This window comes from Macaca mulatta, chromosome 6 (genome assembly GCF_049350105.2).
Source record: "Macaca mulatta isolate MMU2019108-1 chromosome 6, T2T-MMU8v2.0, whole genome shotgun sequence".
Taxonomy (NCBI): Eukaryota; Metazoa; Chordata; class Mammalia; order Primates; family Cercopithecidae; genus Macaca; species Macaca mulatta.
Window position 1 is genome coordinate 131,360,540 of NC_133411.1, and position 27,652 is coordinate 131,388,191.

General features: G+C 38.8%; 1 protein-coding gene and 1 pseudogene across 8 annotated transcripts in view; both read left to right on the top strand.

Moving 5' to 3' along the window:
• Positions 1–27,652, top strand: part of SNCAIP (synuclein alpha interacting protein) — a 147,273-nt gene that overhangs the window by 57,745 nt on the left and 61,876 nt on the right. For all 8 annotated transcript variants that reach the window (XM_078005126.1, XM_028849689.2, XM_078005123.1 and 5 more), the window contains exon 2: positions 16,360–16,462. In XM_078005126.1, the coding sequence (XP_077861252.1) occupies positions 16,406–16,462 (57 nt within the window). In that variant the 5' untranslated portion in view covers positions 16,360–16,405. The remainder of the gene's footprint in view (positions 1–16,359; positions 16,463–27,652) is intronic.
• On the top strand, positions 4,514–5,494 carry LOC144341243 (uncharacterized; annotated as a pseudogene).

Consider the following 27,652-nt stretch of genomic DNA (forward strand, 5'->3'; position numbering starts at 1 on the left):
AGCATTTTTCTGAGAGTCAGTGAAGGATCATTTTTGGTCAGACCAGCTCTGATCTCAAGAAGGCAAGCACTCCCACAGATGCTCCACACTGATCTTCATTAAAATAAATTAGTGCCGTTGTATGGATTCAGATTCAGAATCAAGTTTCAGCCATCCTTTCTTAGAAGACATTTATTTATATTACATACTCAATTTAAAGGAGCAAATGCCCTTTCCCTCAGCCTGCGAAGTTTGTTTATCTTAGAGCTACTGTGAGAATATAATGCCCAAATGAAGGCAGTGTGTTTTATTTCTCCTCCTCTGACCCAATGTCGCATAAAGTAACAGCAGTCTCTAATCAAGAGGAACCCAATGTACTTTGAGATTTCCAATCAAAATCTTTAATTTTCGAATGGCACATGTGCATTTGAGGAAACCTAGATTGCCTTAGGCCACACGGAAAGCATTTACATCTGAACCACTTTACATATGATTGCGAGCTAAAGCACATTCTAAATAACTTTTAGCAGTTTGAGATTTGGAAAACAGCCTGGCCCATATAAATTCTCCCTTAATTCTTTTTCTGTTAAATCTTATGCCAAAGTAAATGGAAGCTGTAGAGAACCTTTGAACTCAGTTCTCAAAGAGCCTCGGTGAAGTTGGATTGGCAGAGCCTATGTTACGTTTTCAAAGAAAGATTTTTTTTTTGTTCCCCCTTGAAGTGTCCACATCACAGTCACCTTCCTTGGCGAAGGATGCAGTCTTGCTTCCTGGACCTTCTTGGCTCTGGACCATGTATGTGCCTCTGAGAAATGGGCTTTCTGCTGTAAGGAACTCCTCAGGAGGACTCTTCAGGACCCTTGGGGTTGGCATCCAGGCTTCTTAGCTCCTTTGCTTCACGGTTCAGTCAGCTGCACTTTTCCTATTCTCTTTCCAAAAGAGCTATTGAATGCAAGAGCCCTGGGGTTCAATGCCACCTCTTCCTGCCAGTTAGAGCAAGTGGCTTCACTTTTCCAAGCTTCACTTTCCTTTTCTGTGAACTGGAGATTAAAAATAGAATGGTATATTTCAAAATAGCTAGAAGAGAAAAATTGTTATGTTCCCAACACTAAGAAAAATTACATGTTTGAGTTGATGGATATCCCAGTTACCCCAATCTGATCATTACACATTGTACACAGGTATCAAAATATTACATGTTTCCAAAATATATACAACTCATATATCAACAAAAAAATCTGTATGCTCAAAAAATAATAGTATGGCGCACATGGATCCCACACTTCTCTGAACATTTTGCTCTTGTACTCATAGCCATGCAATTTATTACATTGGATTACTTATTTTATCGCTATCAATTAATAATTATTAAAACATAAATATATTTTATATTTCTCATACATGTATGTATGTAACATAATGTAACATATATGACATGTATTGTACTTTAGTGTGTTCTTACTGCCAAATCATTGCCTCTAGAAGGCTGGGACAATTGCACCCTGTGTACCATCCCTAGAAGCCAGGCCATGCTGAGCACACAACTGCTTCTTAATAAACAGCTAATTAAGTGCAGTCTTATGAAGGTACCTGTTTATCCTTCTGTTTCTTACTTATCAACAGAAAGTCTTATTCATCAGTTAAGCAAATATTCACAAAAATTAACTTTGTTCCCCTCATATTTTAATGTATGCTGTTTCTCTAGTCTAGATATAACCCTGAAGGAGAAAATGGCACATATTTTTTGTCCTTTTTATCCTAATGCAAAGGAACATACGACTTGTTTGCTGATTGTTTGCACAGCTTCATATAAGCTTTTTTTGATTTTGTAAAATATGTTTTTCTAATTGCTCCTCATATGCATGTAGAAAGTCAGTATTATTTGCTATAAATTGTTACTATTTGTGTAAATTTCAGAAATAGCATCACTTAGACAATTTCTCAATTTATCATGCCAAAACTAAATCTCAAACTCAAGTGGGCTATATTCTGCCTGCTGTTTAGAGTTTTTCTTCACTACTCTACAGAGTTACTTCAGGCTTAGGGCTGGGCCTGGTGACTCATGCCTATAATCCTTGTGCCTTGGGAGGCTGAGGCAGGAGGATCACTTGAGACCAGGAGTTTGAGACCAGCCCGGGCCACATAGTGAGACCCTGTCTCTACAAAAAAAATTAAAAATTGACTGAACGTGATGACATGCTCCTGTAGTCCCAGTGACTTGGGAGGCTGAAGTGGGAGGATCACTTGAGCCTAGGAGTTCAAGGTTGCAGTCAACTCTGATTAGATTTCTGTTGTCCGGCCTAGGTAACAGAGCAAGACCTTATCTCAAAAAAGAAAAAGAATTACTTCAGGTGGTCATCGTGCCTCTGCTTACACATTGCCAGTGTAGGGGCTAACTACTGCTGAAAGAGCCTTTTTCCATTTCAAGCAAGTCATCTTGAGCTGGTGTACAGAACGCTTGAAGGTCTTCATGAGGTACAGAGGTGAAAACAACCATATTTATTACTGTCGTTGAAAGAGAAGGGAGAAGACAAATTGCCATTTAAAAACCTGTTTGACTTCTATATTATAAACTCAAAGAAACTCTTCTCAGTGTGTTATATGTTGGATGTACCAATTATAAATCATTAGAGGGAGACTGAGAAAAGTCAACAGGAATCTGCAATCTGACATGTGTGGAAAGGCAGTGACTGAGAACCGGTGGTTTGGGAATCAGTCCTACCTGGCTTTGATTCCTGTCATCATTAGTAGCTTTGAGCAATCTGCTTTACTCTCTGGTCTTCTGTTTCCTCATCTGTGAAATGAGAGTGATATTAAAGATTAAATCAGGTTGGAATTGTAAAGCAAAACACCAACACAGTGTCTGGCTTAAGTTGGGGTTAAATAAATAATACCAGCATTATTATTGTATTATTGTATTATTTTATTATTAGAACCACAGGGGTTTCTATTTGACTGATAATGGATGTTTCTTTAAAAAAAATGTGTGAGGACTCTAAGTTGACTATCTTAGTAGCAAACTAAAGGAAAGGGGGTTAATAGAAACTGTCAGTCCCCAGTCGCCACCTCCCCACAGTAGGGTTGTTCAGCCCAGCTTTTCCATCTGCTTACACAGCCATAAACCTCTTATCTAACATGCAGCACTAGGAGTTGTTCATACCCTTACTGAAAGGGCTGACCAATACCAAATACTGATCACATCTTTATGTAAATAAAACATCAGCTAATTTCTTATTCTAATCTGTATTTTTTTGGTCAGGCCAATGTTGTGTTTCTAAAACAGCTCTCCTCCAAAAAAGCTGTGATTTGCAGCATTTGCCAATTTCCATGGTGTAAATACTTCCAGCATGGCCAATTGTAAGCTCTTAACATAAAGTCACTGAACACAGAGTTTGGAAGAGATGTGCACAGCTGTTCAAGTTGTTGCCACTCCATTACACCACTGGGCCAGGCTAAAGCTTATGTTTTGATAGTATGGGACAGGATGGTTGATGACAGCAAAACCTACAAGCAAATGCAGTCGAGGGAAAATAGTTTGTCCTAGAGTGGATCACTATACTATACTTGGATTCATCCAGAAAGTGAGTTCATGCCAGATTACTCGAGCAATGTATTTCAAGGCCATCTTTCTGTTCTAGTTCTGTACTCTCCAGTCATACTTAGAAGAGAAATATTTCCCTAGCCTCTTGTGCTGTAGGAAGGAAAATCTCCCTAATCACTTCTCAATTGTTTGAATGTTTCCTTAACCGATAGTTTAGATATTTGCTCCTGGACATAATCTGCATGTTTATAAAGATGTCTTCTTTTTCTCCCTCCTCTTTCCCTTCCCCCTCTCCCTCCCTTCTTCCTTCCTTCTTTATAACCACCCTTACTTCCTACAGAAGTATTTTCCACCATCTTTTGTATTTCTAACATCTCTACAAGATCATCAGAACAGGTAATAGTACTTCTGCTTTGCAAAATTGTAGAGAAACTAGAAAACTATTCTACTTGTATAAATCTCTATCATGTTATTACTCTCATTTTTAATTTGTCATTTTGTTATTTTGAAATCTTCATTGTTATTCAGACATCCCTTACTTTAACTTTCTTCCATGAGTGGAGTGGTGTACTTTCAACCTCTGGCTACTTTTCTTTTGTGTCACAAATTTAATTTTATTCTCTCCATCATGGTTTTTGAAAACTGTATTATACTGTATCTAGGAAATCGTATTACAGTACTGTAAATACATTTCTAAGACTTTTAATTAAGTGATGATACCTAGCACTTTCTCATCATAGTCAAGTCCCTGGAGATGACAAAATAGAATCCTTTTGGGAAGCAGTTCTGTTTTCAGCATCTCATCACTGGAGCAAGCAGAATTCTGTTACAGGCTTTGAACTGTTAGGGTGATATCAGTTGATGATTTTGTCAACATAGTGGATCTATTTAAAAATCCAGATTGTCTCACTAAGGACCTCTTAAAAGTTTTCCAAAAGCCTAGTGACAAACAGAAGAGAAAAAGACATTTGAGATAACAGTTCAGAATTTACCATGAAGCCCTCTGCAGACATGCTTGAGATCATCACTTGTACCATCCTTATCTTCGTGAACATTGTTGGAAACTCACGTTTGTTTTATTCTACAAGAAGATGTATCACTGGGCATTTACAGACATCCTTTCTACTAATTTTTAATCTTATTTTTGTCCACCTTATTAAAAACTTGGTGGTGAATGTTATGAAAATTGTTTACTCTTCTGGTATCATGTTGGATTCAGCTGGCTGCAAAGTTCTGTGCTTTACATCAGCCCTGACAACTTCACTGGCCATCTGGTTCATGTTACACTTTGCATTGCTTTACCACTGGAAGCTTTACCAAATTGCCCACCCTTTGGGTGAGAATCTAAGCCTGGACCAACAGAAGCATTCCTTGAAGGTGGTGAAGGTGGTTTCTGTACTTTGGGTGGTTGGTGTGGTGTATATATCCCAGTTTTAATTCGTACTAGAAAACCAGAATTCTCGAATGCAGGAGATGATACAGATCCCTTGTCTACTAACAGGATGTACATGGATTGCCCAAGTTGTCTTTGGAAACAAGCAGGTAGAGTTTTTCTAGGGGAAAATTTTTTTGGTTCTGATTGATATTCTTCCTTTAGTTATTTTAGTCTTTGTCTGTTTCTGGATGTCTTTCCTCTTTTCGGAGAGAAAGAAGATGACATATGGTGACATCTGGATTGGAGATGATGATTCAGAAACTGAAATCCTTAGAGGGGCCAAGTTCAGTATTTTATTAATGTTGCTGATCACTCCACTTTGGATTTCTCACTTTATCTTAGTCTATTTCTTGAAAGACTTGGCAGCATGCAGCTTTATTCCAGCTGTTCTTACAGACCTCTCTTCAAACTTCTCTGCTCTCAGTCCTTTCTTGCTTATGTTGGTTAATTACAAAATGAAGTTGGTGTCCTTCTGTGGTGCCAAAAAGGAAAAACCCACACCGCAGCCTACAAATGTTATTCTTTCTCCATATGCTTAATGGCAAAGAATTCAAGTTTAATCATTGGAAAACAGACCCTGTCAGTGGAGAGTATAGCTTGAAGTTTTCGTAGCGCTCATCAACAGTTTCTGAAAGGGCCTCTAGAAAACTGACTCCTCTTCAAAAATAGACTTCAGAGGAAACTGTGCAAGAAAATACATGAACATCAAGCTATTATATGTTAAAAAATAGTCATCACAACATTTTTTATTTAAGACAATACCAAGAGTTCTAGTGCAAAAATTATAAAGCAACTCAACAGTTTTCAATCTGGAAATGAACTCAACATAAACAATATATTATTTACTCTGTACAAGATACTGTGTTTAAGAAACAACATATTGATGAAACTGAAGATAATACTTCCTAGCTGAATTTTAAAGGTACACATAAATAATCTTATGTTGTTTTTGAAATACTTACACACATATCAGAAGTGTGTTAGGTAGGTATGCAGCGTTCAGTTTTTGCACTTTTAGTATAGTACCTCAGCCATCATGGAAGCAGATTTTGTTAATCGTCTCTACCCTACATGTCTTTAATAAAGTAGGGCTAAATGAAGCATTGGATTAAAGAATTAATACTTACTAAGTCATACTCTATGTGTATGTATAGATGTGCAAATATTTGGTTGTTCAGACATTTAACTCACTATCCTTGCTTAATCATCTAAATATATATTAAAGTATACTCTTTTCTTCAGGAAAAAAAAGACATTTATTTTATAGGGAATTTATCTCCTTTTGGTTATCAAATTGGTACATTTACAAATTGGAAGAACTTATAAAACCTTCATAATAATTTGATCTCTGGATTTGGAGCCAATAAAAATAAGCACATTGTAATTCTAATTACAAATATATGGCTGGGTTTTTCTTTTTCTCACTTAGCTGGGTTAGCTCTTTGGACTGCTTCTGATACAGTGAGTAATTATGTTCAGTATCTTCACATATATTTATGTAAGCATTGATTTTTAAGCAAATTCTTAGTAGATTTTTGCTTTTTATTTTTTTCATTTTTCTTCTGTGTTAACAGACCTGGGATTTATTATACTGTTGTTCTAGTGAATAGATGTCCCCAAATTGAGACCTCGGTTCTAAAAAGGCAGCATTGAAAATTATAAAACTGGACCTCATTAACAGAAGACACTAAGAACATCTTTGTAGCCATGAAATGCTATACAGAAAGGAAATTTTAAAGTAGCCAAGACCCAAATTGTGTAAAGTTGTGTGTGCCAATGTCTATGTCTTGTATAGCACAACAAATTGAAAAAAATCATAATAATAAAAAGACAGACCTAAGACCCTCTGAGATTGCTGGGTGGTCTTCATGGGAAATGCTTAATTGAGTCCACTGAGGCAGCTTAATCAAAAGGGCACTAGGCATGAATCCTGTATAATGAAGTTAACATCTGGATAGACGTGGCATGTGGGGAAGAGGTCACTATCTTTAATTAAGTGCAGATGTAGCCAAAGCTGAGAATAGCCACTAGCTTAGGTAGTGGTTCTAAAATGTGATTCTGGGACCAGCAGAATCAGCATCACCTGGGAACTTCTTACAAATGCAAATTATTGGGCACCACATTGACCTACTGAATCAGAAAGTCTGGGATTTGGACCCAGCAGTCTGTTTTAATAAGCCATCTGAGTGACTCTCATGCACTCTAAAGTTTGGGAATAACTCATCTAGGATTGCTCCAAAGTTTAATCCTCATGAACAATCAGAATGAAGCCAAGATAACTGACTGAAGATGTAGTCTTCAATGATCCCATGCATGCTGCTGTTGTGTCTGCTTCTCTTTAAAATGGCAATCAGGATTGTGATCTGTGTTCCATACATACTCAATAATAATTTCCAAACACATCCACTGCAGAAATTAAGTAATCTTTGCAAAATCAAAAATAAAGCATAACCATTTCAGGTGAGCCAAAAATTTGAAACTTGGATTTGGATAGTTTCCTGTACATAACGGAGTAAGGGCTCCAGTTCCCAGAATATTCCATAGTTACCTTCCAGAAGCCAGTGCAAGACACGGTTGGTTGGCTTAAGCCCAAGCTCAACTTCCCAGTGCTAGAAATGTTTTCTTTTTCTTTCCAGATATTTTCTTCTTGTTTGGACCTCATTAGGTCATAGTTTTGTCCTTGTGGAGTTGATAAGTTTTCATTTACAACAGGGAACAAATCATATGTTCACTGAATGAACAATATTCCAGTTCTCTTTTAAAAATTAGTTGGATTTTAACTCTCTTGCTCCCTCTTTTCTCTCCCTTAACCTCCAATTTCACTCAAGTTCCTGGTGGGATTATGATGACATATGATAGGGGAATTCAACAGAGATAGTCATGGCAGCTCTCTGAAGAGATGTAAAATTGTTTAGGACTGTCCTGAGGTCCTGGTTTAGTTTCACGGGTGTTTGTCAATGCCATCTCAGACTACACAAAATCTTTTGAGCTGGGAGGCCATCTATTCTTACTTCACAATGCAGGATTCTGATCTTCTTCTCTCAGAGGACTTCTATTTGAACAATTTCTTGCTGAGGTGGGTGTGATTTCACAAAGCAGCCCATTCCATTAAAGCCCGTTTGAAATACCATAATTACAAAGTATTTACTGAGACTGATATCTCTGATATTTCCTCCAAGATTTACCCTTGAAGTTAAATCCTCCTTTTACCTGTGGGATCTTTAGATTCTTAGAGAGGAAAGCTTTTTTCTCTTCACCAAGTTAGGTATTTCCTTAGCTGTATTGCATAAGACAGTTTCTCAACCACTGGTTCTCTTGGCTTCCTTACTCTGTCTTGGTATATTCCAGATAACCTGTGGCTTTTTAAAGAAGTAACACCCAGAACTGAATACAATATATTTTTTCTTTGTGTATGTGTATGCATGTGTGTTTGCATGTATTTTTTCTATTATACATTCTTTTATCTTTTTCTGCACAGCTCCTGTGAGCATGGATTCTTTCCTTCTTCCAAAAAGAATTTTAAGTGTTCAACTCATTTTAAAATCATACACACAAGAGAGGGGTGGGATGGAGACAGATAGACAGACAGGGAGAGAGAGAGGGAGAGGGAGAGAGACAGAGAGAGAGAGACCAGATTTAAAGGTATATAAAATATGTATATCTGCCCTAGGCTTAAAAACTAAGGTCTCTCCAAGCTCTCAAGTTCAGGTATATGTTAGTTTGTTCTCAATATTTGGATTTGAGAAACCATAAAATGACCCACAAATCACTTGCAAGAATTTTAATGTATAAATTAAAGGGCAAAACTACAAAAAGACCAATCCTTGTAGGGATTTTTCAGAGAAATCCTGATCTCTAGAATCAAGTTTTCTAAAACAGTGCCTAAAACAGTGCCATCTTCCTTGCCTTTTTAATAAGACATTAAAAAGGATGCTTATAATCCAATTTTCTTTGAAGGTGAAGTTGAAGATTTAAACCAACTGACTATGGAATATGTTGCCTTATAGACCAGTTCAGGGAGATCTGTGGGTAAGGTATGTTAGAGACACAAAATCTATACACGTTTTGTTAATGATGATGATGATGTCTACCATTTCTGTTTAATCTCTCCTGGAAAGAAGGGTAACTCATTTGGAGTTAGGTTCATGAACATCCAAGCAATACAATTCAGGGCTAAAGATGTCTGGAATTCTGACCTAGATGGTTCAAAGACATACCCATGATTCAGAGCAGTCCAGGGCAAGTCAGAAGAACACTAGACTGGTTAGCAGGAAATGATTTGTGTTAGCTGGCTTTGCCTCTACTTAGTAGTGCATAACCTTAGACAGAATATTCCTGAGGTTTGCCATCTGTGAAATATAAAAGATATGATTGCAAATTACAAATTATGGTGCATCCCTTCTGCCTCCATCACTGGTTGCAATAAATAAATTCAGCTAAAAAATGCTGAAGATGATTCTTAAAAATAAAACGTTTGACACAGAGACAGTGTTGCTTTACCATTGTTATTTTGGCAAGTTGAAGTAGGGGAGAAAAATACTAGACTTAAAATCAGAAGCCCTGGCTATGTGAATTTGAGGCAATTACAGAACCTCTCTGAGCCTTGGTTTCCTTATTTCCACAAAAGAAATTAAGACTTTCGTCTCCCAGCATCTGTGTGAGACTAAGTAAGCAAGTGTATGTAATAGCACCCAGTCCTAAATCTTGATGCAGAGTTTTCTTCACAACTTTTTCTGTGGGTGTTTCCTTCAGGACAGCAAGGAAGAAATGTAGGCTCTCCTCTAGGAGCTGGAGCAGGCTCAGTATATTACATTGAAGTCCCTTGTTTGATATCAAACATTCACTTGTATTTTTACAAACATGCCAGAAATTTGATATTCCAAGATGTGCTCTGTGTACTCTCTGGCTTTGGAAATACTCCCCTGACAATCCCTATTTACCACCCTACCCTCACCCTCACCCTTCAAGACCCTTTTGTAGAAGCAAAAATACAGCAATCAATGCTAAATCAATGTTATGCATCTTTCTGGACATTCTGTTCCAGAATTCTCATTTCCAGGCCTGTTCCCATACTGAAAGCACAGACAACTGGAACACTTCCTCCTGCCCCCAACCACTCCCTCCCCATTCACACCTCCATCCTTCCGCTTTCAGTTTTGCCAGGCTGACTTTCCTTATCTCCACAGTCTAGATTGGGTGCCTCAGCCTGCTGTGTATTTATTGGTCTTGGCCAGCACCACATGATATTGTAATAGCATGCCTTCTTGTTTGTCTCCCCTGGTACCATATACTCCATCCTGGTGTGGAGATTAGTGTAGGTCTTATCCACCACATGCATCCAGAATATTCCAGAAATGAAGAAGTGAATAAAGTTCACAGGGCTTGTGCTTTTTCTTTGTTCCTCATGTGTACTTCTTGGCTCTCCTTCAGTTGCCTCTTTCCAGTAGAAATTTCTTGCCTCTATCATTTTTCTGCTTCAAGATGAGGCATTTACTGACTGCCATGCTTCTGGCCACTGTTGAATCAAAGAGTGAAAGAAACCAAATCCAACATTTGGAATGAGTTGCTTCCTTGCCAGCCAAGCTACTGAGCCAACTGGGGACAACATTTCTACCCAGACCTTCCAGTACTTATTTTGTGATAATTTTAAGATTTTATATTGAAGAAAGTAAGCCCAATATTGATGTCCAGGCCTTCAAATTGAAAATTTTTCCCCATACAAATTTGGCAGACATGCGTGTGTATGTGTGTGTGTGTGTGTGTGTGTGTGTATATAGGAGTGCAGGGAGGGGCTGTGTTTTCCCAAGTGCTGGTATATTAAAGGGTAAAGAAATAAGTTGTAATGCAAATCCGTTGAAGTTACCTCATCACCAAATGTACTCTGCTCATTTATTTTGACAAGTCCAACTTACTTTTAATTACCAGGCCTCATAGTATACTGGTAAATGGAGCAATAGCGACTTTGGCAGAAAAGAAGAAATCTGTGTAACATGAGCCTTCAAAATGAGTCCAAGCTGACTCCTTGTAAAATGGAGTGAGGCAATACATTTTTAAAAAATTTTCAGTAGAGCAATTTATATGATATGTGACTGTAGTCACAAATCAATGAGCCTTTTATGAGCCAAGCACATCAGAATGCGTACAATAAAATGAGTGTAGTTTCTCAAGGAAATTTTGTTGGCTACTATAAGCTTTTTCCAGTGATGCTGCCATTATGTAACAGATTTTTGGAAGTCTTCATTTGGAATTATTTTCAAAGTCAATTTTCAAGTCACAACAAAAAAAGTAAAAATATCACCTGAATATCATAATACTGGGGTAGCAAGGAGGCTATTTTTTAAATTGCTTGTCTATGTTTTTATTATGCAATTTGGTTCTCAGTTATTTTGAGCTCTCTCCCAAAAGGAAATTTCCATGGAAGGTAGCAGTTGGGCCATCACTGAGGTCACTCATGAGAAGGTGACATGGTGTTGATAGACCCATTAGGGGCATAAGCCCCTCGCACACACTTTAATAGGCACTGGAGGGACTTCTGTTCTTGGCAGTTTATCAAAACTCTGTGAGAGTAGGAAGAGTCCTACAAACATTGAGTATAGTTGATGCCGTTTGTTTTGTTCTTTATCTCTGAAAGCCGAGCATCAGTTTGGAGTTTGAGTAAGGTTTGTCCCAGTGCCGTGGGCACATCCAAAGAAGGGAGCCAAGCTGTCATTAGCAGCTTCTGCACAGCATATAATTCCCAGCAACCCGGCCCTGTGTCCTCACATTCTAATCTGTTTCTTCTTTCCCTCTCTATCAATTTTCCTACCCAAATTGGGAGAGCTACACCACTGAAAAATGTTTCCTTTATCTTTCTCTACTCACCCTCCCTGGCATCTCACCTCTCCCCACTTCAAAAAAAAAAAATTTAAACACATAACACACCTGCCTAAATAAATAACAAATTAAAACTTGCCAATGCCAGTAAAAAGAAGTGGGATGATTTCAATCAGTGGACAATACTCATGGTGGACAGATCTTGAAAGAGGTGTGCTGTGGGGAGAGGGGCTTACATGCAAAAGAAAGCCCTTGGAAGGCCTTAGAGAACCTGGGAGCAAGTGATTGTAGCTTGTAGGGTCAGGGCTGATGGCATGGGGGAGAAATTCAGATTCACAAATGACTAGGTCCTGAGATCCAGAAGGGGCCTAAGGCCGACTATGATACATAGCAATAAAAATCCTATGGTGTGATCTTGGCTCACTGCAACCTCCACCTCCCGGGTTCAAGTGATTCTCCTGCCTCAGCCTCCTGAGTGTCTGGGACTACAGGCACCCGCCACCACGCCCGGCTAATGTTTTGCATTTTTAGCAGAGACGGGGTTTCATCATGTTAGCCAGGATGGTCTCCTGACCTCGTGATCCACCCACCTCGGCCTCCCAAAGTGCTGGGATTACAGGTGTGAATCACCGCGCCCAACCCTACATAAAGGATTTTAAGCTGACCTGCCCTTTCTGGAAAGCGTAAAAAATGTATTTTGCTTAGGTATAAACCCACTCTTGTTGGCCTCAATAAGGTTGGCTCTCTTGCCTCCAAGCTGCCGGTTTGGGCCAGACAGAGGATGACTTCAGGACTTTTTCTGGGTTTGCACTTGGCACGGCTTCCTCCCTTCCCCTGGAGTCACAGCAGTGAAGTGTCACCATGTAAATCCACACCAATCACAACAAAGCAAGAAGAACCCTTCCTTCCTCCAGTTGTAAAGTGAAGGAAACATAATCCCCACCTCATAACATTTTATTATGTTTGCAAAGGTTTTCTTTTCCTGGTACTAAGAGATAAAATGGACATTCTGTGAAAGCACAAGTTGTGATGTGCCAATAGTTTATTTGTAGGAAATTTTATTTTGTTGCTGTTGTGGTATGAGAATTTAAAATGATCTTAGAATACAAATTAAGTCTTAGAATACAAATGAAGTAAACATTTTTGTCAGGAGACACCAATACAAAATTGGGGGTAATGGTTGTACTTATTGTTTAATACTGAATTCCTTTGAAGGGTGGAACATTCAGATGTCCCCAAGGCATGTTGGTGAGTAGAGCAGCCTCGGAGGGGCTCCCGGAAAATGGGGAGCACAGGCCCCATGGACAGGTAGGAGCAGCTGCCGCTCAGCTCTAGCCAGTTGTTGCCATGGGGACTGCAGACCCTTGTTGCCAGAGCTTCAGGTATTTAAAGCAAAGCCAGAATTCCAAAATTTTATGTGAAATCACCCAAGGTCTGCAAGTTGGCAACTGATTCAATTTTTTTTTTTTTAACACTGCTGGGGTCAAACAAATCACATCTGTGGGCCAGATTCAGCTCACAGGCCTCCAACGCATGCCCTCTGTAGCTGTGCTTTCTGTTAGAGCACGTTTGCCATGGATCTGAAAGAAGACTTACTGGTTTCCATAGTGGTTTGGTGTGCATAGTGGGAGGTGTCAGAAGAGCAGGATGAGAAAAGCAACCACAGTTCACCTCCGTGTCCTTATCATATTTGATCAGCAGCTACTCTAACCTGACCTTATTGCTTCCTATCTTGTCACTGATTACTTTGAAAAGAGTGTGTGAGAGTGCCAGAGGCTTGGTGGAAGGGCAGATGAGAGAAGAGGTGGCATCATATTGGCCACTGGGACAACTGCAGACTCATTCTTACCTGTAAAGAAACAGTTAATGTTGGGGAATGTAGTCAGGATTGGAAAACCACGGGGATTTCTGCACATTATAATTGAGAATGTAAATATTCTTTTCTTTTTTTTTTTTTTTTTTTTTTGTTATTGAGACAGAGTCGCGCTCTGTCGCCCAGGCTGGAGTGCAGTGGCCAGATCTCAGCTCACTGCAAGCTCCGCCTCCCGGGTTTACGCCATTCTCCTGCCTCAGCCTCCCGAGTAGCTGGGACTACAGGCGGCCGCCACCTCGCCCGGCTAGTTTTTTGTATTTTTTTAGTAGAGACGGGGTTTCACCGTGTTAGCCAGGATGGTCTCGATCTCCTGACCTCGTGATCCGCCCGTCTCAGCCTCCCAAAGTGCTAGGATTACAGGCTTGAGCCACCTCGCCCGGCCGAGAATGTAAATATTCTTAAAGTGGCACCCTGAAAGAGACAAGCCTTGAAACCAGACAAAAGAAATTGGGTCATAAACAGAATGAGACATCTTAAAGGAGATAGCATGTGGAGGCCTGCTGGGAAGTAGAGGCAAACTCCAGATGCCTGGGAGTCTTAGTCTAAGGTGGGGTCATCCAACCCACAGAAATAAATATGGGCAGTGGCCCAAGGCTTCCTATAATGAGCTGCACCTGTTGTAAGTCTTGTGTTCTTGCTATAGAATCAGGAACCTCACTACCATCCTGCAAGCTTAAATAGAAAGAATCCTGCTGTGATGTCATGAGTTATTATCTGCTGGTTATATTCTATTGGAATGGCTATACTCAACTGGATATTGCTGTCTGTACTGTTGGAGCACCTCAAACAGGGGTGCAACGGTTATTGATTAATTTGATTAATTAAGACATGTTCATCCACATTTTATAGTTTCATTTATTTAAAAATCCATTTGGTCCCCAGCTCCGATGCATGTTTCTCTGCTTAATCTCCCCATATTTCCATGTTCCTGCTGATGTTTGTACCATATCCTGACACCCAGCATCATCTTTCTGTTGTTCACCAAGGCCGTGGGAACACAGTCTGTAAATCAATACTTCATCGCTGAGTACAGATTTAGTGAAAAGAAATTGAATTGGATTTGGATCTAGTGAACGTGCTAGTATCCAAAGAGTCTGGATTGTATCAGAATCCATCACGGTAGAAGAGAATGTTGTTTTGAGTAATTTCCAAGCAGAGTTTGTATATTTGTCTCTGAAAATTTTTGTGAATTGAAGAAAAGTGACATTTTTATACCAAGCAATTTGTTTGATAACCTATTTTCAGATTTCTACAAATAATAAAATTTCTGATTTTAAATACTTTTTACCAATACAAGTTGCTTTTCTTTCATTGTAAGCCTTACTGTGATTTCAGAAGAATTGTTAACATTTGCTAAATGGGTAATCTCATTTAAACATAGAAGTAACATCCTAATTCCTTCTTGGATGGACTCTGTATCTATGGTAATTAGGACTGTAAAAATGGTATATACATATGGGGAAAAAAGGAGAAGAACAGGAAAATTAAATGATGGGTTTGAGGTAAGGGATGGCAAGTTTTTTTTCTGTTTATCATAATTATACTATTTGTAGAGCTTAAAAAAGAAAGAATGGCTCAACATGAGGGAAAAAATGCCTTCAGAACAAATTTCCTTTTAAAAAGTAGGTCTTTTAAAACACTTTCAATCTTATATCAGGAAGCCCATTTTTTTCAGCCTAGATATGTTTTCACTTTCCAGTAATGCAGTCCTTACTGTTTAGCAAAGTACACCTTGATCAGAGAATCAAAGAGGGCAAAATGAATTATTTCAGATACTCAAATCTGGGTACATAAGATAATTTTTACAATAAGAAAGACAAGTTGCAGGAAGCAGAAGCTCATTTTGCTATCTGAGAGTTGGCGCTGCAGAAGATAACTGCACACCAAGGCGCCATCAGGAAATCTATATTTCTGCCCTTGACATCTGTAGGTGCCGCTGCCACCGCTGATGGGAATGATGATAAGTGATGGGAAAATGAAGTGGGAGGTGATGTATCTTACTGTGACAGATTTAAAGGATTGCCCCAGGCAGCTCTGAGGCAAGAGCTGACTGAAGACATTCTGGGGCCTGTATCAGGTCACTCTGGCACTGTCAGGCAAAGCTGTTTGAAGCAGAGGGCAGTGCAATAACTCTGGGGTTTAAATCTGCACTTAGATCCTCTTTCTTTCTTCCTTTTTGAAGGGTGAACTGGAGGTTGTGCTACAAATTCTAAAATATCCATTACTCTTGGTTAGTGGTATCTGTCTTGTGTTGTTCCTGTGGAGATCCAGTATTCATTGCTCTATGTACAACACCCAAGGATATGCCCACAGGAAACATTTGAAAATGGCTTTCCTAAGATTTCTAGGCTGGCTCCCCATTTCCCAAAGCCCTGCCTTTTTCCCTGACTGTGGTAAGAGTTGGTGTGAATTCTAATATTGATGCTAGGGGGAGATTCTGACCCAAGTTACTGCTCTGGCAAAGACAAACAGGCACATATCAAATAAAGCAAAGGACTTTGGGTACCCACTGGGGAGCCACACTGGGGACCATGGAGACACTGTGTTTGCTGCTTCTGGAAAGCCAGGCTGTGGACAGTTGAAGGGAGGAAATGTGCTCCAAGGCAACACTAGCACCCAATAACCCTTCTCATCTTATTTGTTTAAATATAGACATTATTTTTGGTTGTAAAACAGCTAAATTTTTTTGCCTTTGTTTTCTGCTTCTGTCTCGATCAGGAATTTATAAGTATTTGACCATACTCAAAATGTGCAAGGAAGAATAATGGAAGCCCCTGAATACCTTGATTTGGATGAAATTGACTTTAGTGATGACATATCTGTAAGTATTACTGTATGCAAGAAATGCTTTCAAGATAATCTGCCTTCAACTTCATAGCCTACTTTCTCCATTATAGTCTATATGTCCTCAACTTTTCTGACTACATTGAGAAATTCACAGTAGAAATCCTGTGTGACAGACTCAGTGTGGTTTTGGGGGATCTCTTAGACCAAGAAGTGAATCCTACCTAAGTGTGTGTTTTGGAAGATGAGTCATTTAACTTCACTGAGCCTTTCATTCCTAATGTCTTCCAATGTTGTCAAAACTATTGATTGAATATACTTATAAAATGTAGCCACTTTCATAGAGTTAATTCCAAATTCTCTTATGTGGCTGTCTATTCCACAGCCAGCATTTTCTAGAGTTCACAGGGACACTGACTAAAGAATAGCCAAGTTGGAATTTATTAATTGATGAACAATAAAAGGAATCTTTCCGATCACTGTAGATATCAAAGCACAGATTGTAAGTTTGTTGGGAGTATTAAGGAAAATTCTTGCAGCGATAAGAACTGGACTAGCTGACCTTTGAGGTCCTGCTTAATCCTGTAATGTTGTGGGCTGATGAGTCTCTTAATTCCCATAACAGCCACAAACTTCCTACTGCTTAAATCAGGGCTGCTTGGAATGGATTGTTGACGTGCATCTTGCTTTGAGCTGCTTGTGCCTTTTCTGGGACCACATAATCAATTCTGCTGCACTAGCAAACATGTTGGCCTGGAGTGCCCCAGCAAAACTGGCTAACTCTCAGAGTATGTGATGAGAAGGTTGCTGTTTCTGAGCTAGCCATATACCTTTACTTTCCAGGACCCTCAAGTTCACAACTTGTAACCTTATCTTCCATGGATCTCTCAGGGCATGGAGCTTTGGGTCATCACTCAAAGTCTCTACTTTAAAATTGCCTCAAAATGATGAACTTACTTTATCATGCCTCTGGTAGTGATTTATTCATCTATTTTACACCTTGCCTTGAAGTAAAATGTGAATACTGTACACAAGAATTGGATTACTGGGAAGAGTTTGATAAATCACCTATTTTATACAACCTTGTTTGAGTCTTTTTTGTGTGTGTACCAGAGAAATGGGAATTCAACATTTGCCTATTTCAGCTTCCAGACAATTTTTATTAGTCCTCATTAAAACCAATGTGAAGTGAGCTTCTTCCTTCCCATGATATATTTTTGTCTATCTGTCTGTCTGTCTGCCTGTCTCTCTCTCTCTCTCTCTCTCTCTCTCTCTCTCTCTCTCTCTCTCTCTCTTCTCTCTCTCTCTTTCTTTCTCTCTCTAAGTCACTATGCTTGACTTGGAAGTATTCGAAGCAAGGTTCTTTTATGATCACTCCCCTCACAGTATTTTGAGCATTGTGGGAAAAAGCAAGGAATGTGAATGATAGCATGGGTGTATGTAGATAGGATGGAAGGTGTTATAGAAAGGGAAACTGTGTTATGATTGGGAGTTAGGTGGTAGCTCTCTGAGCTTTGATAATGTTGTGTTTTAAAAGTGAAGGCTTTAAAAGCAGCCAGCCTGGGCTCCTACCTTGTTTTGACCTTTACTGGCTGAATAGCACATTAACTTCACCTTTCTGAGATACACTTAAGGTTGTTTTGACAATTGAGTAAAATAGTAATATATGTGAAACACTTAGCTTGGCACACAGTAAGTTGCTCTTGAAAATGGTAGCTTTTGTTATTATTTCACTGAATAATACAATAATATTTATATGACCAATGGTGAAGAAAGAACTCAAGGGAAAACACTAGGCATAAAGTCAAGATTTTTTTTAGTACAACAGAGCAGTTGTATTTACAGAAGAATCATCTGGCAGCAGCCCATAATTTTGATGAATTGGGAATCTCCACTTGAAAGATAATAAAATACATTAAGCAATAACTAAAACCGTTTAGCAAACTAGGCTACAGGATTATGCAATAGTTGAGTGTCTATAACTTGATCACTCTAAAACATAAACAAAGATATCCATCTGTAATTGTGTAACTGCACCCAAAATTTCCTTCTTAAACATGTTTCTATTGTTTGGTTCTTTAACCTGCATTTAAACTTATATCAGATTTTGAGATTGCATAGATATGAAATTCTATGAAATTCCATAGTAATTGATGAAATAATAATAATGGCTAACGTTTATTGAACATTTGCCATGGGACAGGCATTATCTTGGTTAATCCTCACAGCAATCTTCTAAAGTTACTGTTATTATTTTCATTTTACAGATGAAGAAACTGTAGCATAAAGATTTTATATAATTTGTCCAGGTTTACCCAGCTGGTTAGGTGTACTCTGTCTCCAGAGTATTTACTTTTAGCCACAACACTTTACTGCTTCTCCGGGATGAATATAGTTTATTGCAGTGGTTCACATCAGGGGAAATTTTACCTGCCCCACCCCTACCCTAGAAACATTTAATAATATCAGGAAACATATTTTGTTGTCATACTGGGGAGATGCTACTAGCATCTAGTGGGTAGAGACCAGAGAGGCTTCTAAACATCCTGCAATGCACAGCACAATCCCCTACAACAAGAATTGTCTAGCCCAAAATGTCAGTAGTACTAAGAATAAGAAATCCTAGTCTATTTAAATCCACTTGAAACTGAAGAAGCTCTGCTTTGGCAAACTCTACAACATAGATTATTTTATCATAATTTAGTATGATCCAGACTTCATACCTTAACGAAGCCAGAATCATATTGTTCTAACTTAATGATTACATGGAAAAAGAACTGGAGACAACCTCTTAAATACTGAAATGATTGTTCTCAGGCAGTTTAGGTAAACCAGGAACAATGAATGTCACAGCTTCTTTAAGGGCTAAATGAAGATTATTCAAATGCTAAAATTGAAAAAAAAATAAAAATGTGTTCAACATGCTAATTCACTGGCATAAAAAGAAATGTAGTTTCCCATGAACATGCTTTTTTTTTTTTTTTTTTTAAATTCCGTAAGCCTCCATCTCTGACAGCCCCTATGCCTCTTTCCTGGTTAAGTGGCAGGAAGGGGAGGAAACTGCACATTACATCTGAAAAAGATGTTTATGAAAAAGATGCCCTAGTTTCAAACTCTTCTCCTTACTCTCCAGCTATAGCCCTATTACATAGTCTAGGCTTTCTATTCCATGGTTTTTCCCTCTGATCATGAGCCTGGTTCTTGTTTTAATTAAAACACAAGCTGTATATTGGTAGAAAAAACAACTAGAACTTTTTTTGCCTTTACTTAATGAGAGAAAACACAGCAGCTAATTTATTTTGAAGTTTCCCAGACTAGAAAATAACACATATCCTTTGCAAAACACAAAGTTTAAACTATACATTCTTGTAATCCTGCCATCTAAAAGGGCAGAACATTCTGCAATAGCTGCAGGTCTGCAAGGGAGAGATGACGACACATAAGCACAAAAGTTTAAAGCAGGGTTTTTCTGTCACTGTGAATGGGTTCGCAGATTGCTCTCTCTTCCTATGGAAGCCAGATCCCTATATCTTAAAAACAAAAACCCTCTGGAATTCTTTGGAGCTATGGTGTATTTATTTTATTAAGAGAGGCCAGTGTGGTGCTCTTAAAAATAGTTTCACACACAGGACTAAATAAAGCGGAGGCTGAACTCTGGATCTCCTGAGGAGCTCACTCACAGCCACCATCCACTAATGTTGGCTGTGCCACACACTGAGATAAACTCTTTGACTGGATTATCTTGTTTAAGCCTCATACATCAGCTTTGCAAGGCAAACTCTGTTTTTATTCCTTTTGGCATATGAGAAAATTGAGGCTCAGAGAGCTTGTCTGACATTTGCAAGGTTACAGGGCCAGGACCTAAATGCAGAACTATTTGGCCACCTTACTCCTCCCCATCTATGCAACTTAGCTGAGTAGTAGTTTCTCTAGACCAGTGACCTCACCCATCACTATCCCTGATTGGCACTGTAGTGATTACGAATTATTTTTTTGAAGTAAAGGGATTGATAAGTATAAATAAGTAAAATGAAACCAGTTAATGAGAACTTAAGCAAATCTTTTAATTTTACTGTACCTCAACATTCCCATCTGTTAAATGGTAATACCTCAACCTATCACCCTGGATTTATACACATACACTCACACATGCACATAGCTACATATATACACATATATACATGTAAGTATTTACACATACAGACATATACACACACACACAAATAGAAGTAAGAGAAATATTCTGTTGCCTTTCTGTATAACTCTGACTGCAACCTTGATGAAAGTTGACTTTTTTGGCAATTGCATAAACTATTTTTGTACAGGTCAAATGAGATCAAGATAATAAATATCCTTCCACTTTTCAATCCTCTTTGGTCGAAGCCTTTGAACCTAGAGTAATGGCACAAAATTATGTGGGTTCATTTTCCTAAGGTGCTTGAACCACTGTCTGATAGAAAAATTAATTCTTATGGTAAAATAATCTCACTTTCAGTGAGTTTTCATATTTTTCTATCACACAGACTGTGCAGCATTTTTACTAAAAATGCCTGCCCCCTTCTGTTTTGTGTGCATCACCTTTTACGCCATTCAATCCCCTGATGCTTCCCGAGATTTTGTTACATTTTGAGAAAGACTCATTTCAAGTAGACTCAGGCAATGAGCTGGCATGGGCAAAGAATACAGCTTACGTGTGAAAAAGAATATAAAGGTATTCAAGGTACAAAGAACCTGGCTTCCCCTTCTCTCCAGCAAGGAATCTCCTGAGTAAGATGGACCTTATTGTACTCTCTTCTGTACCTTCTAGAAGGTGACCAACACTTTCATGTGGCCTCTGAGTGGCTCAATCCCTTCTTCACTGTCTCTGTCTGTAAGCCCTGCCCTTCCTAGGAGTTGCCCTGTTCTTATCTATATGGAAACTTTGTTTAGTGTTTTTCAGTGTGATCTTGTTCTAGCAACTGTCCAGAATACCTCAGCTTTATGCAGTGTTTTTTGTAATATCCTGCATTCGAGGCTAAATTGCCTCTCATTCTTCCCTTCTCCAGCTCAGCATCATCAGAAACCTCACACCTTGTTCTAACATCATATGCCATATATGTTATCTTGTTTTTCTTAACACCTGCCAGGAAACGAATTAGGAATCATCTAATCCAGAAAAGATGAGTTATATTTTGATATTCTGTTGTTAGTGTTAGACCCCAGGACTAGAATCTAGGTTCCCAAACTCCAAATCTTGGACCAGACACCTCTGCCAGAGAAGGGAGAGAATAACTCTACAAACAGAGAGATTTCTAAGAAGAATGAGCAACCATTGGATTTTTAAAAATTTTCCCTTTTACTCTGCAGATAGTCCTGGAAGTTCTTATCTTACCTGATAGTCAATAGAAATTACTAGATTGACTATGCAGATTATTGACAAAAACTGTTCATCTTTTCATCACAATTAGCTTTTATGCCAATCTAGTCAACAAGCATATACTAAACATTAACAGAGTACCAGGCTTGGTTCTAAGCTTGGGGTGAATGACACAGACTTGCTGTGCTCTCAATGTGTGTATAGTACGCTGTATTAATAACTAAGCACATTATGAAATGTCAGGTTAACTTCATGGTAGGTCACATTTGATTATAATACTAAGCTCCATTCTTGGCAATGAGTCTTTATATTGTGACAGTGATTGATTATTGGCTCACAATTAAAAATAGACTATCATTGAAGTTGAACAAGGTTTATGACTGGCCATCTGCCCTACTACAACATACTTTTTTCTTGTAATTCTTTTGTCATTTGTAATTTTTGCTTCTATAATTATGATTACTTTGGCATCATTTTAAAATGCTGGTTTTGGTACTTTTAAATATAAACAATAATATGATGCTAACATTTATTGAACACTTAACTGTGCATCAGACACTCTTCCCAGGTTTTATATTACTAGTTCGTAATCTTCCCGGACACACCCTAATGAAGGTACAGTCAGAACCTTGTTTTTACCAATGAAGAGACTGATATACAAAGGTTAACTAAGATTAATTAGCTAGAAAATGGTGAAGTCAGGATATAATGCAGTAGTCTGACTCTAGAATCCATGTTTGTAACCACTGCATTGAAAATTACATCTGCTGGGCCCAATGGTCACCTCTGGTTTTCCCAGTTCAGGTAGGTGTCTTCTCCATCCATGTCCACTTCTTATTATACAATAGAAGGAGGTCATTCAATACTGTGATCTCACCACATTTACCAAGTGGATCTTTATCTCTTGCCTGACTACACATTATATTAATTAAATTAACATTGCAATGGAGTAGTTCCTGATGTACTCTTAAAATGATCAAAAGAGTTACTGAGTTTTCTCAGATACCAACTACAAACAATGTCTTAGCATAAAATAATTTAAAAAAAAAACTCTTGGAAGGAAGATACAATAAAAATGAGGTACCAGAACAAAATTCAAATTTATTTGAAAATAGGATTAGTTATAATAATTTTCATTAATGGAGCCCAAATGGTGGGAAGAAATATATTCAAAGCAGAGTGGAATAGAGGTATGAAAGTGTGGATCACCAGTATCTGTACTATGTAGAGGTGGTGGTTGAAAGTGGGGGTATAGTTAAGGTCATCTGTGAAAACATGGAATGTGGAAAGAGAAGAATATTCCAAAAATTGAACTGTGCAGAAGTATATCCCATGTGGTGGGGTCTGGAAAAAGAGGTTTCTACAAAAGAAACTGGAAAGAAGTTTTCAAAGTTAAAGAAATAAAACTAAGGGAACTAAAAAGGCAAGCGGGGTGGAATTTAAGGAATTTTAAACAATAGTTGATAGTGGCAAATAGGTCTTTATAAAGATAAGAGTTGAAAACTGCCCTCTGGATTTTCCAGTTAAGACCCCCTTGGTGTCCCTAATAAGCACAGTGTCTAATGGGTGGTGGGCAGAATCCTATCATGAGGGCTGGAGGAGTAAATGCAGAGATGAGAAATTAGAAACATAGAGACAATTATTTCAAAAGAGATGGCTGATAAATGCAGGAGCAGGAAGGCCCATGCTCCGTCAAGGAGGCAGTGTCTTGAGGTGGTAGTGGTGCTTGCTTATCTTTATAAGACCAGAGGAGAAAGCCAATGCTGAGAGTGGGCTGAGGAGAAGGAGAGAGGAAAGAATGGTGGCAGGCAAGAGTCCTGAGGAGATGGGAAAAGAGGAAACCTGAGCCCCAGCAAAGGGTTAGCAGTGGAGGAGCAGACCGTTAGTGCCATGTCCCAAGAGAAGGGGCAGTGGAACGCAGTTTAAAATGGAGGGCATGAAGTCTTCCTGAACTGGAAGGGCAGGCCTTTGGAGGGGAAGCCACATTTGTAGAAAAATATTATGTTCTGGAAATCTCATTTCAAGTAGATGTCTCTGCTGTCGCTCCCAGCTTTGCTTGTACACATTATTGCCATTGTTTTTATTGTGTGCCTGTTAAGATACCTGCCTGAATTTTGGAAAACTGTGTGAGAAATATGAATTTCACCATGGTTGTTTGGATGGCTGGCTTAATTGTTTCTTTTGGAAACTTTTATGGGGCCTTAGTAGTTTAAAAGTCTCTAGCTTGCAAAGGTGCTTGGGATGTTAGTTCTTTCATTTTCTGTGGCTCATTACCATTTGAGTAATGTCTGCTCATTCGCTCAGTTGGCTCCGGTTTTCAGGAATAAGGGCCAAAGCTTTTCAGCCCTGAACAATATCTAGGGTGGTCAGAGATCCCCATAGTCCAATGTAGAAATCACGCACTGTCATTATGAATCTTATGCATGTTCCAACTGTTTTGCATGGCATGGTGACAAAACTGACTGGTGTAGGCTGGGATATATAGGATGATCTTGCACCATATCAACTTTGTGAAGTTTTTGAAGCTGACTTTTCAGTGTCATCCCTGGGCCACAGACTCTCTTCAGTGAGGGAAGAACAAAGAGAAGCCAAATAATGTACTGAGATAGGCTGAGCTATATTTCCTTTCCTTTCTATTCCCAGCTCAACCCCTCTCTTGCCACCTCGTTAGTTCTCATATCTTCATCTACTGAACTTAAAGTCATGGCAGAAATGAAGATGAGGAGGGAAGCTCTGGGGACACACATAGAAAACAGGATGAAGAGAAGAGACAGACATTTACTAGAGCTTTACAGTTTGCAAAATGACTGCATCTACGTTACCTCGTATAATTATCTGTGTTTTACACATAAGGAAACTGAGCCCCAGAGATATTAAATGAATTATTTGTCCAGAACCACAGCATTAATAAGTGTCAGAACCAGGACTTCAATCCAGATCTTATGGCTCCAAATCCATTGTCCTTTATACAAAAGGTTAAGCCATCAGCCATTACTCATGCTATTAATATATTGAGAATTTTTTTAATATAAAACGATTTATTGCTAGACTTGTAATTATGGGTTTTTCTAAGATTAGTGCTATGTAAATATTAACGACTGACATTATTATTATTACTGCCACCAAAATTACGGACTGAGCTATATCCCTGCCTCATTAGTCCTCATATCTAGAGGAATTAATTTTATTTGGTTTAATAAGTGCCTAGTATCTTGGGTAAATAAAATACTGTCCACACCTTCAGGAAGCAGAGAAAGCAGTTAGGTAAACATACAGATGAACCATCCTGTGATGAGTTCTGTAATGGACATATGCCTAACATCAGGAAATAATACAGGACAATGGTTCTCAAATTTCATCCTGCGGTAGAATCACCCATATGGCTTGTGAAAAAACAGATTGCTGGGCCCCGCCCTCAGAGTTCCTGATTCAGTAGGTCTGGGATGGAGCCCAAGAATGTGAATTTCTAACAAATCCTAGGTTGTGTTGATACCACTGGTCCAGAGACCACACTTTGAAAGCTGGCATTATTTCCTTGTGGGGCAGACTCAGAAAAGATTTTGTAGAAGTGATATTCAGGCAAAGCTTGAAGAATTAAAAGGGGTTTGCCTAGTGAAATGGGCAGAATGGCATTTCAGGTAGATGGAATAGCATATGTAAAGGTATAGACAGGCAAAACAATGGGTAGGGCAACCCCCAAGAATTTGTTATTGCCGCAATCAGAAGAGAAGTAGACAATGCAAAATGAGGCTGAGCTCACGGAAGGCTTCATGTGCCATGCTAAGGCTTATGGTCTTTGTCCTATAGACTGCAGAGCCTTAGTCAAATTTTCATTCAGAAAGCTAATTAATTCTAGTGTTGGTATAAAGGCCTGTAGGAAGGTCCCACTTACTACCTAAACATGAAAGAACTCCTTTGAATGTCTCTAATATTATGCCCAGGGATTAGTCAATATGTACACATCTTGGTATTTAAGTTAAACAGTTAATCAGTCCCTGTGTGCCATGCACATATACAAGTCAAAAATATCATTCTTTCACTCAAATGCTTATGGAAGCCAACACCTTCATGTAAGAAACACCACAGCACATGACAAGGCAGAAACTTACCAAGGGGAGAAAAGAGAAAAGTCAGTAAGGGCTAAAGCAATCAGCTAGGGCTTCATGGAGAAGCAGAACACAGCTGGCCTTGCCTTGTGGAATGGTGGCATTTGCATGGCTAGAGGAGGGCATTGCAGAAATGGGGGACCCCTGAGTAAAGGAACAGAAGGTAAACAAAACTTTGGAAGCACAGGGACTTTGAAGAAGCTGAGGCAGCTGGTCAACCTTTGTCAGAGCTCTTCTTGGGACATGGTAGAGAAGTGGAAAAGAAGTCTGGAAAAGAAATTTAGATTAAAAAGTCTATTTTCACTGGGAGTAACCTCTGGAAGACTTCTAGAAAAGGAATAAATTATAGAGATAGAAAATGTAATGCGTCTTCATTAACTGCAAGCCCCCTCTTCACTCTTCTTACCCAAGGACAATAGGAGTCAAGGGAACAGGCTACAAAAGCTTGGATTGGAGGACACAGACAGGGAAGATGCATTGGGCTTTGGTTCCCATAGGGCCAAACTGACAGTAGTTGCTGCCCTGGGAGCTTGCCATTGTCCTGAGAATGAGGTATGTTGGCGAACTGACAGTTACTTATAAAAGGCCATCTGTCCTGTGAACTGGGATGAAGGCCTGGGAAACCTTCCATTTCAGCTCCCAGATGGTAGCACAATGCATACTTGCAAGGGAGCCTTCTTGGATCGTTTGCTCATTCCCAAATTTGCAAATATGAAAACATTTTTGGATGTTGGTTTTGTGAGTTATGTGTTTCCTGTGCATTTCTTCACATCACAGCTTAACAATCTTCATAGCACTCCCTTAAGCCTTTTCTTCCATCCAAGGAGCAGTGTTTATACTTACTGAAACAGATCCACCAATTGATTTTGTCTTGACTCTTTATAAAAAATGATGGACTTGTTCACAATGTAGATTGGAGTCATTGCTGAATTTGACGTTCATATACCCTTAAAATTTTCCAAAACTTTAATTTTCTGGATAAACTGTCATCTTTTTTAGATTACTGTACTTTTTATTTCTATTTCCAGGAGTAGCAAATGATATTTTCTTCACAGTTATTGTTACCAGAGAATGAAAATGTATGACTTCACCAAAGTGACTTCCTATGTGACTCTGGGTGGAGAGGCAAAGTGCCACAAGTGATTTAGGTTGAGGCAGTGGCAGTGACTCACCGAGGCTAGTGTCCACCTGTGACTCAGTCCCCACACCAGCCAGGTGCTGCTCAAATTTAAACCTCATCAAATTAAAACTTACTGCACACTATGGGCCTTTGAGGGCAAACAGGAAAAGTTGAAGCTACAGCAAATACATCAGAGATTCTGATATGTCTGACTTTGGGGTGGGAGATGGCAGTTAGGAAGCATGTGCCTCAAAATACAGATAACAGCTCACCCATTTTAATCAGCTATATATCATTAAGCCCAGTGAACAAATCTTATTGAATTTTTCATTAACTGTATTTAAACACAATTCATCTTTAATTTCCTCTTTCTAAACTCTTGCCTTGGATGAAAAGAAAAAAAAAAAAGAGTGAGACTTTGCCAAAGGGTGTTTCATGGGACCAAAACAAAAGGCCCAATTTTAATTGAATTATAGACTGTAATTATCTAACCTGTACCAGCTGGTCTCAAGAAGCTACCAGATTCCTTAGAGAGTTTGTACTTGGCCAGAAACATAAGGTACCTTATTAGTACCAAGAAAAATGCCTTGTGTTCCTGTGTTACCCCAGACCCCCAAAGAACATAATGTGAAAGAAAAAAATACT